At 36.7% G+C, this 14,276-nt stretch overlaps 1 protein-coding gene across 3 annotated transcripts; it reads right to left on the bottom strand.

Annotated features, from left to right (window-relative positions):
• Positions 1 to 875: 875 nt before the first annotated feature.
• On the bottom strand, positions 876 to 11,971 carry LOC140046962 (F-box/LRR-repeat protein 6-like). 3 transcript variants are annotated; one of them, XM_072091738.1, is made up of 11 exons: positions 11,855 to 11,971; positions 9,459 to 9,650; positions 8,878 to 9,150; positions 8,352 to 8,541; positions 7,988 to 8,119; positions 7,485 to 7,607; positions 4,269 to 4,433; positions 3,865 to 4,044; positions 3,268 to 3,354; positions 2,676 to 2,830; positions 876 to 2,236 (listed from the first exon to the last, which is right to left on the bottom strand). In XM_072091738.1, the coding sequence occupies exons 2-11, from the start codon at positions 9,620 to 9,622 to the stop codon at positions 2,080 to 2,082; spliced, it is 1,626 nt and encodes a 541-aa protein (XP_071947839.1). In that variant the 5' UTR covers positions 9,623 to 9,650; positions 11,855 to 11,971; the 3' UTR covers positions 876 to 2,079. The 3 variants fall into 3 exon arrangements, with proteins under 3 accessions (XP_071947839.1, XP_071947842.1, XP_071947841.1); XM_072091741.1 differs by having other exon boundaries at positions 4,275 to 4,433; XM_072091740.1 differs by lacking the exon at positions 11,855 to 11,971 and having other exon boundaries at positions 9,459 to 9,733.
• Between the last annotated feature and the right edge of the window lie 2,305 nt (positions 11,972 to 14,276).

Genomic DNA, 14,276 nt, shown 5'->3' with positions numbered 1-14,276 from the left:
TGTGAATAGTAGTACAATAATCGATTCAGAGACATGCAATAGGCCTATTCAGGAAAGTTTAAGATCAGCTAAAATAATTGGTTTTAAACCTATTTTTAGATATAGTATAGTCTGTGTGTCTCTGTGTAGTCATTATGCTCTACTTTGGGGCAGGTTGGAATATCGGCCAATTCTGATTCAGTATTTTTTTTTTTTTAATTTAGAGGACGACTCTTTCATGTGAAACGAAGAGAAATATTTGTTTAACACTGTGCTTAACCCCTATTAAAGGGATACTTTTGGTTTGGCCTAAAAGTTTGCTATGTTCTCCTTTAATAGGGGTTCTAATGAAATTGTATTTTTGTACCTCATTTCAGATTATAAAACATTTTGTATTGTTTGTTCTGTGTAGGGGTGAACATTGGGTCATCAGCTTGTGAAATTGGGAATCAACTCATGATGTGAATCGTATCTATTTCTATTGATAAAGCTCTGTCTACACTATCAAACTAATTTGACAAAAAATATGTTTGATGTGCCCAAATATGGTAGTGATATGACGTCATCGTGCACATCACATTTTTTTGTAACAAAGATTGATAATGTATAATGTATAATGTATTTATTCCTACCGCTATTCAGCGCTCGTCTGTGTAAATTGACCTTTACCGGTGTAGTTATAATCTGATGATGGCATTATAATTAGCTTATTACTTCAAATAAAATAGCACATTCACATTGCAAAAGAGGGCTTAAGTATTACCAGTATACTTTCTTTTTTTTATTTACCCCAAAATAAGTTAAAACATTGTAAACATAATACATAACCAATACTGGCCAAAATGATAACAAAATGTTAGTTCTAGAAATGCAAAACAATGACAAAATTAAAATCTTCAAATACAGTAACAATGATTTTCAATCAAAAAGTAAAATTATTTACAACAGAATGGTAATAAAATGAAACAATATATACAAAATACAAATACTGTATACATATTGTGAAATAGTGTTTTCAGAAAGGTCTTGTCCTCAAAACATTAAGAAGATTAATAAAATCACACTTTGAATAATATGCTATTTAGCATTTTTAATAAAGTCATTCACTTCTGTAGGAAAACAAGGCCATATACATGGTTGCAGCCACCTGCCCAAATTTGAGTTAGTGTTTACCGACCGACATAGTGAGCTGTAGAGTCGCGTTAGCACACAACTAAAAAACTAATTTTTTATAAATACTTTTTACTTTAGTTATTTTTTTCTAGGTACATTATTAATATTTTCGATCCAATTTTTGGTCAAAGTGAATAACTAATACTTGTTCCCATAGTAAAGGGAATAGATAGGCTACACATACATTGTAACACTAGTTCAAAACATTATTTCCTTCAATTGAAATGTAATTACAAAATATAAAGGAAAGGTTTAAAAATGGAATACCAAGAACATAATTTAAAATTCATTAATTCATTATAAACTAATACAAATTGGTTGAAAAAAAAGAGGAAAAAAAATGCCATAAAATTTAACGAATACATTTCAATGCCAACTCTACCGACGCCATTGGCATTTATTCTCTCTCCCCCAATCAATTCCATATGCGGTATAAAACAAGGATATATATCACCTTGCATATATAACCTATATTGCATTGTAAAATAGATATAAACAAAAGTAATACAGTGTTTAAGGCCGTCTGAACATAACTATAAAGTCACATAAATTGGTCGTGTGATAACATGCCTACGATGCGTCTAGAATCTCCTTGTGAGCTATGCTAAGCGGAACCATTGTAACTTACACACAGTGCCCTGTTTAACACGGTTTTGCCTTTAATTTAATTGTGTTACTTCACCTTAGCTTTGTTATAATAATTATATAGTGTATAAAATTGCATATACTTAAAATGTGTAAGGCTCTGTCTACACTATCAAACTTTATGTGACAAAAAAATGTGATGTGCTAATATGGACATAATGATCTCATATCACTACCATATTTGGGCATATCACCACCATATTTGGGCACATTACACTTTTTTGGTCTAACTAGTTTAATAGCGTAGACAGAGCTTAAGACTTAAATTTCACAGATATTGCATCACGAACCAGGCTCATCTTCCTCAATGACACTATCAATATTCTCTTTTAGGCTGACAAGACGTTCTCCTTCATATTCCTGCTTCATTCCTCGAGGCAAGCCACGGCACGAGGTCAAGTCAAGGCTTGAAAGACGTGGACAGCCTTCTAGCAATGATCTAAGAAAAAAGTATAAATAGGTTCAGAATTATTCAAATAAATACAATTCCAGGACTCTCTCACTGCTCAGGCTTATGGGGCCTGAGCAGTGCCCAGACGAAAAAACAGGGATTAAAATATGTCGAAAAGGCTAAAAACACCCCACGCCTCCAGTGTTAGAGGGCCACTCAGGGTTCCTAAACCAGGGGCCTCAGATTACGCCACTGCACATGCACATCATTATATGTAAAACTGTTCATAAGCTAACAAAAAAAACCTGGTAACAATAACAGCCTTGTTGTTCCCGGTGTGCCGACAATTAATAGTTAGGCATTGTCACATCCTTGCAGTTGAATGTTATTAGACAATCCAACTTTACTATTGCTATGTGCTGTATCATTATATCCACATAGCATCATTATGCTACAATGATATTTAACAAAAATACTGATAGCTTACTTGACTCTGTGTGCCGTTATGGACGTGCCACTTAGGTTTAGGATGCGAAGGCTTGATTGTTGAGGTGTACTTGATAACTTTTTCATGGCTATATCAAGTGACATGCCAGGAAACACATTCCATGATAAATCCAACTCTATCAAGCTGTGCATCCACTAGCAAAAAAGCAGAAAAAGTTAATTAGAAAAGTTAGATATCACGTGTGATACACATGTGACACTGCATTACAGAATCTGCCTATGATACTGGACAAATTATATACAGTATACAGTAATGAGAATCAGTTAGTACACTATGATATGTATAATGGACTAATGTAGCCTTTACTTATTACTTAGGCTTATATAGCACAATCATTACACTGTATATTAATACTTCATTGCGCTTAATGATAAGAAATTTTAGAAATATATATGTTAAAAGGCGACTTTTCTATCCAGTTGCTTACATGTCCTGTGTATCTAATCGATAGCTTGTCATAAAACTGAATAAAAAAAAAAGCGGGGTACATTGTAATACGAAGCCATTTAAATCTACCTATTACAAAAAAAATTTAACATTGCAAAAAATTCCAGTACATTATATATATTACCTTTTGTACAATGACTGCAATGCCTTCATATTTAGAAACCGAACATTGTGAGATAAACAGCTCTTCCAAAGCATCTAACAATAATTTCTAGGAGAAAAAAAGTACCATATTTGAATAAACAGTTGTATGTAAAGCCTTGTCTACACTATCAAACTTTATGTATCAAAAAAATGATGACGTCATATCACTACCATATTTGGGAACATCACACTTTTTTTGTCAAACTAGTTTGATAGTGTATTTAGAGCTTTAAGCTTGTTTCTCTTGGTCGCAATGCAAAGAGTACATGCAACGCAAATTGACAGTTCGAATCATTCATTGTGTCATGATTTATCACTTGCAATGCAATTTTCCTTGTGTTGCACCTGAAGGTCCAGTGTACACATCTGGCTCGATGAGTAGGGGGTTACCCCAGTGTACTGGTCCATTCAGCCCCTGTCGTGGACAGACGAACGCCACTGTTTGGTGGCTGTACTCAACATGAAGGAACCTTTGGGGGGAGAAGAAAGTTATTGTATGTGCTGTTTACACATGTGTGCAATTCAGCCCAGTAAGGCTGCAAATCACAGCTTATTACCCCACATTCACACTATCTACCTGAAGGACATCCGCTGTAATGTGTGTGCATCCACGTAGATCAAGGTGTTTTAACTTGCTTGAAGTCTTTAGCAAACGAAGTAGAAATTCATCAGTAATTCCTAGACTGATGCTTAGAGTAGTGGTTATGTTCACTGCTACACTTACTTCTTTTAGTTTAGGAAAACCTAAAGATTCTTCCTAAAACCAGAAAGAAAAATGGTTACTTTTTCCAGATGTGAAAAGGGTATTACATGTGTTTTTAGTGAAAAGTATTCTAGAGCTCTGTCTACACTATCAAACTTTATGTGACAACAAAATGTGATGCGCCTATATGTGGATATGATGATGTGATATCACTACCATATTTGGGCATATAACCCCTTTTTTTTCAAACTAGTTTGATTGTGTAGACAGGGTTTTACCTTAACTCTTTTTGAGACTTGGTTAGCTCGTACTTTAGACCCTGTGAGACGAAGAATCTCTAGATTAGGACAACCATCTTGAAACTCCTCAATTGGAATCATAAGAAAATCGGAAGAAAACTTGCAATTGGATAAATCTAGTAACCGTAAATTTTTACAGCAAGTCTGTAGAAAAATTAAAACAATTATGTATGTATTTCCTTTGAAAATGCAGGTATTTTTAGTCATGAGAATTTCATTTGTTAATGAGACATTTGAGAAATTATAGTCTGAATGATAATTATCAGCTTTACATCCTATTTGCAACAAGGTGCTTAAGTATCCTCTATTTGTTATCCACCTGTAAATATTTTACCTCACATAATATCCAACATTGAGATAGGTAGTTCGGTACATATGTAGGTAGGTAGCTAGGTCAGTAGGGTTAGAAAGGTTGATAGGTAGGTAGGTTGTATGTAGGTATATCGGTAGGTAGATAGATCGGTAGGTAGATAGGTCGGTAGGTAGATAGATCGGTAGGTAGATAGGTCGGTAGGTAGATAGGTCGGTAGGTAGATAGGTCGGTAGGTAGATAGGTCGGTAGGTAGATAGGTCGGTAGGTAGATAGGTCAGTAGGGTTAGAAAGGTTGATAGGTAGGTAGGTTGTATGTAGGTATATCGGTAGGTAGATAGATCGGTAGGTAGATAGGTCGGTAGGTAGATAGATCGGTAGGTAGATAGGTCGGTAGGTAGATAGGTCGGTAGGTAGATAGATCGGTAGGTAGATAGATCGGTAGGTAGATAGGTCGGTAGGTAGATAGGTCAGTAGGGTTAGAAAGGTTGATAGGTAGGTAGGTTGTATGTAGGTATATCGGTAGGTAGATAGATCGGTAGGTAGATAGGTCGGTAGGTAGTTAGGTCAGTAGGGTTAGAAAGGTTGATAGGTAGGTAGGTTGTATGTAGGTATATCGGTAGGTAGATAGATCGGTAGGTAGATAGATCGGTAGGTAGATAGATCGGTAGGTAGATAGATCGGTAGGTAGATAGGTCGGTAGGTAGATAGGTCGGTAGGTAGATAGATCGGTAGGTAGATAGGTCGGTAGGTAGTTAGGTCAGTAGGGTTAGAAAGGTTGATAGGTAGGTAGGTTGTATGTAGGTATATCGGTAGGTAGATAGATCGGTAGGTAGATAGATCGGTAGGTAGATAGATCGGTAGGTAGATAGGTCGGTAGGTAGTTAGGTCAGTAGGGTTAGAAAGGTTGATAGGTAGGTAGGTTGTATGTAGGTATATCGGTAGGTAGATAGGTCGGTAGGTAGATAGATCGGTAGGTAGATAGATCGGTAGGTAGATAGGTCGGTAGGTAGTTAGGTCAGTAGGGTTAGAAAGGTTGATAGGTAGGTAGGTTGTATGTAGGTATATCGGTAGGTAGATAGATCGGTAGGTAGATAGGTCGGTAGGTAGATAGGTCGGTAGGTAGATAGATCGGTAGGTAGATAGGTCGGTAGGTAGATAGGTCGGTAGGTAGTTAGGTCAGTAGGGTTAGAAAGGTTGATAGGTAGGTAGGTTGTATGTAGGTATATCGGTAGGTAGATAGGTCGGTAGGTAGATAGGTCGGTAGGTAGATAGATCGGTAGGTAGATAGGTCAGTAGGGTTAGAAAGGTTGATAGGTAGGTAGGTTGTATGTAGGTATATCGGTAGGTAGATAGATCGGTAGGTAGATAGGTCGGTAGGTAGATAGGTCAGTAGGGTTAGAAAGGTTGATAGGTAGGTAGGTTGTATGTAGGTATATCGGTAGGTAGATAGATCGGTAGGTAGATAGGTCGGTAGGTAGATAGGTCGGTAGGTAGGTAGGTTGTATGTAGGTATGTCAGTAGGTAGATAGGTCGGTAGGTAGATAGGTCGGTAGGTAGTTAGGTCGGTAGGTAGATAGGTCGGTAGGTAGATAGGTCGGTAGGTAGTTAGGTCGGTAGGGTTAGAAAGGTTGATAGGTAGGTAGGTTGTATGTAGGTATATCGGTAGGTAGATAGATCGGTAGGTAGATAGGTCGGTAGGTAGATAGGTCGGTAGGTAGGTAGGTTGTATGTAGGTATGTCAGTAGGTAGATAGGTCGGTAGGTAGATAGGTCGGTAGGTAGATAGGTCGGTAGGTAGATAGGTCGGTAGGTAGATAGGTCGGTAGGTAGGTAGGTCGGTAGGTAGGTCGGTAGGTAGGTAGGTCGGTAGGTAGGTAGGTCGGTAGGTAGGTAGGTCGGTAGGTAGGTAGGTCGGTAGGTAGGTAGGTCGGTAGGTAGGTAGGTCGGTAGGTAGGTCGGTAGGTAGGTAGGTCGGTAGGTAGGTAGGTCAGTAGGTAGATAGGTCAGTAGGTAGATAGGTCAGTAGGTAGATAGGTCAGTAGGTAGATAGGTCAGTAGGTAGATAGGTCAGTAGGTAGATAGGTCAGTAGGTAGATAGGTAGGTACTGTAAGTAGGTAGATAAATAACTAGATAGGTATGTAGGTAGGTCAGTATAGATAAGTAGGTCGGTAGGTAGCTAGGTCGGTAGCTACAGTAGCTAGGTCAGTAGGTAGGTAGATAGATAGGTATGTAGGTAGGTCAGTATAGATAAGTAGGTCGGTAGGTAGCTAGGTCGGTAGGTATGTAGGTAGGTCAGTAGGTAGGTAGATAGATAGGTATGTAGGTAGGTCAGTATAGATAAGTAGGTCGGTAGGTCAATAGGTATGTAGGTAGGTCAGTAGGTAGGTAGATAGATAGGTATGTAGGTAGGTCAGTATAGATAAGTAGGTCGGTAGGTAGCTAGGTCGATAGGTATGTAGGTAGGTCAGTAGGTAGGTAGATAGATAGGTATGTAGGTAGGTCAGTATAGATAAGTAGGTCGGTAGGTAGATAGGTATGTAGGTAGGTCAGTAGGTAGGTAGATAGATAGGTATGTAGGTAGGTCAGTATAGATAAGTAGGTCGGTAGGTAGCTAGGTCGATAGGTATGTAGCTAGGTCAGTAGGTAGGTAGATAGATAGGTATGTAGGTAGGTCAGTATAGATAAGTAGGTCGGTAGCTAGCTAGGTTGGTAGCTAGCTAGGTCAGTAGGTAGCTAGGTCGATAGGTATGTAGGTAGGTCAGTAGGTAGAAAGGTAAGTAGCTAGGTAGGGTGTATGTCAGCTACACTGTAATGCATCAACACTTCATGGCTGCAGAAAGGATGCTGCCTTCCTGTGTACAATTTGCCCAGATATATCTCACCATTAGCGACTTTAAAACTGACTGGAAGCCTCTCAATTGCGATGTTGTGATAATGAACTCTTCCAGGCGACTGTTAAACGTCTCCACCATGTACTTCAACAAAACAGGCGTTAAAATTGAACTCTACAAAAAATCATAAATTGGTATTCATGGTTATAAAATGAAACAAAAAATATATGTACAAAAATGCAAGATACTGAGATTGCAGAAATTGGTGAACAGCATTGTAAAATCATTCTTCAATTATCTAGTTATAAATTTTTAATTAGAATGAATTTGTAGAGTCTAAGACAACAGTTTCTGAAAACTATATGGGTATGTTGTAAGCAATCTGTTTCTTAAAACTCTCCTCAATTATAATATTGTCTTTTTTTATTTTAATCATATCCATACGCCTAAATACATTGTCTTGCTGTTTGGCTAAAAAGTGGTGTTTTAACCATGAGAAAAATGTACAGATACAAGACCTGAACCTATGACCAAGCCTATAGACAACAACGTACAGTTAACTTTGATAAATTGAGAGCTTTGAGATGTTGACATTTAGTTGACAATAGTTTAAACGACGCTGGTGTCAACTTGATACAGCCGGTTAGGTTGATGGACTCCAGAAGTTGACATTTCTCAACTATCAACTGTAAAAACAACAAAAACAAATATTATTTAAAACTCAATTTTGTACAGGTTGCATTCTAGAAGATTCGTCACCACCACATGACTCAATCAGGTTTGTCACTATTATTGTGCCACATTCTGAACTGCATTACTTCTTTTGATGTCACTACTAGACATGAATATTCTAGAGGGCTGGAAATATTAATTTAAATTATCAAAAGCAAAAAGAAAATAAAGTTAATAGAGAGTTACCTTTATTTCTTTATCTGTCAGTTTGGCACTCATTGATAAATTTAATACTTTTAGACGAGACAGACGGTTTTCCAGTAATATATTTAAGGTATGTGCTATAGATTTCACCCAACCAAAAGAGAGGTCAATACGTTGCCATAGAGATGGTTTAGATGCAGCCTCTCGCCACAGATGGCAAACACGTGATACTCTAAAGTTAAAAGAAAAATGGCTCAAGTTAGGGAATCACATAATGGATGTACACATAGTAGTAAACAAACTTTAAAAAAATAAAATATCACGACATTCTAAAATTTAGGACATTATATTTCTTTTAAATAAATACAATCATAGAGGGCGCTATTTTGGTTGATCCTAAATACCAAGCTATTTCTGTGTACTTTCAAAGAGCGGCATTTGTAACCTATTAATAGTAAACTTGTGCGCCATCGAGATGTTCGGAGAAATTGTACATTTATCAGGAAACCCCACCAATTTTAGGATATCTGAACTATTTCATTAGATAAATAATGTGTTTAAAACATACCTACAAAGAAATGGTACAGCCCCTTTCTCTTGTACAACAACCTCAAATACACGGACAAGAATCTCGATTGGAAGAAGCTGACCCCAAAATTGATGTCCATTCTCTGCTGCTGGCTGAAATCCTTTCGAAGATGATGCAGGCGGAGACAAATCGCTTACCATGTTTCTTCTCCGCTTCATTATCTTTTCCTTCTGTTTGCTTTTTCTTGTTCGCTTTTTTCCCTGCTTGCTGTCACCTTTGAACTTGGATGTTATTAGTTTAGAGGCACTTTTGCTTAAGAAAATGTAAATTATGCAGATAGAGATTAAATTACAATCAAATACCATATTTTAAAACATACAATAAAAGTTCTATGGACACCTTCTCAACGACGTGTCCACTTTAAGTGCTATTATAGTGTTATCAAATAATTTTCTCCCTTTTCTAGGACTTAATAGTGATGCTCCAAAGAAAGGAAGGATGGTTTTACTTAAAGTTGCACATAATTGAATAAGGACATATTGTATTATTTTTCGGGGACAAAAAACTATTTAATTTCAATTTTTTTTTACTTGAACTTCAACCTATGCCGCGTCAATTACCTTTTTATCACGCTTTGCTCATCTCTTTCTTCATCTGACGGTTCATAATCTGAGTCCTCTTCATCTGACGCACATTCATTACCTTTTCGCGGTACAAATGAAAACAGAATTTCTTTCCCTGGCGTTTTACGATACCCCAAGATACCTTTTTCACCCTTGGGCATTATTATTTGTGCGTGCGCTTTTGCTGATCTAGAAAAAATAATATTGTCATAAAAATCATGGTCATATAGTGTGGCCTATCTATTTCCAACCAACCACTGCCACAGGCTAGTAGTACTAGTAGGCCTAGGCTTACCTAGGACCTAGCCTAGGTGGTAGTAGTAGTAGTAGGCCTACTAGGCCCTAGCTAGCCTATAGGGTTTACGATGAAATCAGTCGCGTTTGGAATCGGTCGCGATAAAATCAACTTCCGGTATTTTGTATGGTGCGCCGCTAGAGCTATACGTTTGAAATCGGTCGCGTTTGAAATCGGTCGCGCTATTTTTTATGGAGCGAGATGCATGCTAGCGGGATAATCATTTTCTTCGTTTATATAGTCTAGATTTAATTGATATTTTTTAGGAACTAGATTATTTACGGTATGTGGATATTTTTTATTTTGGTTAATAAATATTTATTATTAATCATTTTTTTTTAATTTCACAGGTCTCAGAGAAGAAGGACTGTGTCTTTTCAAAATGGACATTTCTAAACACGTTTAAATATTTTATTAGGCATATAATAATTTACCTCTATTTTATTATGTACTGTTATTAATATATATAGAGAATATACGTCTGTGTCTTTTATTATGCAAACAATTACGTAAAAGAGAACAATTTATTTAAAAACATTAATTGTTAAATTTATAGCCCGTAAAGCCAGCATATCCATTTTTGTGGCAGATAATATCGATGTCGTTAAAAATTTACTATTATTGGATCACCTTATTTTAATTTCTATTTTATTTATGTCTGTACGTTATGTAGGATAATATTAAGTATATAATGATTATTGTTGAGGCAAATCACGACGTGTATATTTTTATTACTAATGTTTAGGCCTAAAATATTTTCTAGTAAAAAATGATTATTATATGCGGATCGTTTAAAGGCGAGTTACTGAAATAAACCCCGAAATATGCCATATCGTGGATATGATCGTGCTGACGTTAACTGCACGTTATTTTGCTGACGGGGATTCCCTTTTAAAAAAAACACGCACTAGTGTGTCAAATCATGGACAAAACACGTATCGTTGTCCATGGCCATGTAAAGATGACGTATACTAGGCCTATTACTAATAACCATACGGTTGAAACATCAATAGGCCTGCACGTGCTTTTGTGAAACCTAGTTCCATTTTGAAATAATGTATATAATACGTATATACGTCGGCGATACTATAGTTTTTAATTTTAATATCTTTTATTTCTTCATTTATAATGATCACTTAATGTAAATAATTTAGTACCAAGTATCTCACATCCGTACGCCGTTCGTAAATCTAAATGTTTAAATATCAGTGCAAGATTACCTCTTTGAGAATCGTGCCCACCTTTATTATCCATCCATTATTATTCTCACATCTAGGCCTATTGTACAGCATAGTCCTACTGTATAGGCCCGGTAGATTGATTTATAACGGCATATTATTTTATTAATATTAGTATTATCCTAAAACCATGCTCACGTAAGAGTGGCGGATATCAAACGTAAAAATCATCGTCATACATCATCTTCCTTTATTGCATAAACCTCGTGGCTGGTATCCACTTGCAGGTATAGAACTAGTTTCGTAATTAACTGTGATACGCAATAAATTATTTCAACATTTTTAAAACAGTGGCATGCTAATCTTTTAAAAAACTTAAACACTTTTTAAAACGATTTTCTAAACACATTACAATTATTCATTGACACCTGTCTGTAAGATAAAATGAAAACACAAATTATTTATAAATAATGAAATAAATATTTATATTTACTGTACTAAAAAAATAATAACGATCGAGGTAAAAAAAATGTTAATAGTATTAGAAATTCTATATTCAAAATTAACTAAAAACATAATTAGCGTTTTCATTAAAAATGTATCTAGGCCTAGGGCCTAGTGCGACCGATTTCAAACGCGACCGATATCATTAAACGTATAGCTCTAGCGGCGCGCCATACAAAATACCGGAAGTTGATTTTATCGCGACCGATTTCAAACGCGACCGATTTCATCTGACACCGCCTTATAGCCTAGTAGTAGAGCATGATTCTGATCTGAGTAGGCCTCTAGCCTAGCTAGGCCTAGCCTAGGCCCTAGGCCTCAACCAACAAGTAGAGCCGGCGCCTAGCCTATTGCCATCTCCATTAGCCTACTAATAAGTAATAGTTTATTAGTGAAAATTGTACATAAATATTTACCTGAAAACGTCGTTTGCTATATATAATTATAATACATTTGAAAACTTAACATAAAGATCAGGATTTTAATTTAGCATGAGACTGCCTGGTTTTGTGTCAGTTTCAAAACACTACCACCACCAGCAGAAAAATGGGACAAACAATAATATTGAGGGCGCTATAGTATAAACTTTGAAAACTGCTGCCTGCTGGCTTGTGTCAAGCTAGCCAACAATAAGCCAGCCAACAATAAGCCAGCCCACTTTTATTTTTTCCAGCCAACAATAACTATGAAACGCCGTTTGTGCATTCTTTACATTTTCATTGTTACTTATGGCTTTTATGGTATTAGGAATTAAATATTTGTGAGAAAAACGGCGGATTGTTCCTGGGATTCACTTGGTGGGATTATACTAGGGTACCCCCTTAGTCGTCCAGTATAAGTTAGAGTGGGACCACTGGTCCCGTTTACTCAGCCCTCATCTTTAAAATTTGAGTGTAACTCAATTACGATTTTTAAAATATAGTTAAATTTGAAACTGTATTTGTGAGAAAATGGCGGATTGTTCCTGGGAGTCACTTGGTGGGATTATACTAGGGTACCCCCTTAGTCGTTCAGTATAAGTTAGAGTGCGACCACTGGTTCCGTTTACTCAGCCCTCATCTTTTAAATTTGAGTGTAACTCAATTACGATAAAATTTTTAAAATATAGTGAAAATTGATACTGTATTTGTGAGAAAATGGCGGATTGTTCCTGGGATTCACTTGGTGGGATTATATTAGGGTACCCCATTAGTCGTCCAGTATAAGTTAGAGTGCGACCACTGGTCCCGTTTACTCAGCCCTCATCTTTTAAATTTGAGTGTAACTCAATTACGATAAAATTTTTTAAATAGAGTGAAAATTGATACTGTATTTGTGAGAAAATGGCGGATTGTTCCTTGGAGTCACTTGGTGGGATTATACTAGGGTACCTCCTTAGTTGTCCAGTATAAGTTAGAGTGGGACCACTGGTCCCGTTTACTCAGCCCTCATCTTTAACGTTTGAGTGTAACTCAATTACGATTAATATTTTAAAATATAGTGAAATTTGATACTGTATTTGTGAGAAAATGGCGGATTGTTCCTGGGAGTCACTTGGTGGGATTATACTAGGTTACTCCCTTAGTCGTCCAGTATAAGTTAGAGTGGGACCACTGGTCCGGTTTACTCAGCTCTCATCTTTAAAATTTGAGTGTAACTCATTTACGATTTTTAAAATATAGTGAAATTTGATACTGTATTTGTGAGAAAATGGCGGATTGTTCCTGGGAGTCACTTGGTAGGATTATACTAGGGTACCTCCTTAGTTGTCCAGTATAAGTTAGAGTGGGACCACTGGTCCCGTTTACTCAGCCCTCATCTTTAACGTTTGAGTGTAACTCAATTACGATTAATATTTTAAAATATAGTGAAATTTGATACTGTATTTGTGAGAAAATGGCGGATTGTTCCTGGGAGTCACTTGGTGGGATTATACTAGGTTACCCCCTTAGTCGTCCAGTATAAGTTAGAGTGGGACCACTGGTCCGGTTTACTCAGCCCTCATCTTTAACATTTGAGTGTAACTCATTTACGATTTTTAAAATATAGTGAAATTTGATACTGTATTTGTGAAAAAATGGCGGATTGTTCCTGGGAGTCACTTGGTGGGATTATACTAGGGTACCCCCTTAGTCGTCCAGTATAAGTTAGAGTGGGACCACTGGTCCCATTTACTCAGCCCTCATCTTTAAAATTTGAGTGTAACTCATTTACAATTTTTAAAATATAGTGAAATTTGAAACTGTATTTGTGAGAAAACGGCGGATTGTTCCTGAGAGTCACTTGGTGGGATTATACTAGGGTACCTCCTTAGTCGTACAGTATAAGTTAGAGTGGGACCACTGGTACTGTTTACTCAGCCCTCATCTTTTAAATTTGAGTGTAACTCATTTACGATTAAAAAAATAAAGTGAAATTTGATACTGTATTTGTGAGAAAATGGCGGATTGTTCCTGGGAGTCACTTGGTGGGATTATACTAGGTTACCCCCTTAGTCGTCCAGTATAAGTTAGAGTGGGACCACTGGTCCGGTTTACTCAGCCCTCATCTTTAAAATTTGAGTGTAACTCATTTACGATTTTTAAAATATAGTGAAATTTGATACTGTATTTGTGAGAAAATGGCGGATTGTTCCTGGGAGTCACTTGGTGGGATTATACTAGGGTACCTCCTTAGTTGTCCAGTATAAGTTAGAGTGGGACCACTGGTCCCGTTTACTCAGCCCTCATCTTTAACGTTTGAGTGTAACTCAATTACGATTAATATTTTAAAATATAGTGAAATTTGATACTGTATTTGTGAGAAAATGGCGGATTGTTCCTGGGAGTCACTTGGTGGGATTATACTAGGTTACTCCCT

The sequence above is a fragment of the Antedon mediterranea genome, chromosome 4 (genome assembly GCF_964355755.1).
Source record: "Antedon mediterranea chromosome 4, ecAntMedi1.1, whole genome shotgun sequence".
Lineage (NCBI taxonomy): Eukaryota > Metazoa > Echinodermata > Crinoidea > Comatulida > Antedonidae > Antedon > Antedon mediterranea.
This window is presented reverse-complemented; position numbering and strand designations above follow the sequence as displayed.

What these genes read in the sequence shown, in the direction of transcription:
- LOC140046962 (XM_072091738.1), bottom strand. Translation starts at nt 9,622, where the DNA reads ATGCCCAAGGGTGAAAAAGGTATCTTGGGGTATCGTAAAACGCCAGGG. An exon ending in GAGCAAAGCGTGATAAAAAG is followed by an intron (nt 9,151 to 9,458) that starts GTAATTGACGCG and finishes CATTTTCTTAAG; the next exon opens with CAAAAGTGCCTCTAAACTAA. An exon ending in ATAACGGCACACAGAGTCAA is followed by an intron (nt 2,237 to 2,675) that starts GTAAGCTATCAG and finishes CTTTTTTCTTAG; the next exon opens with ATCATTGCTAGAAGGCTGTC.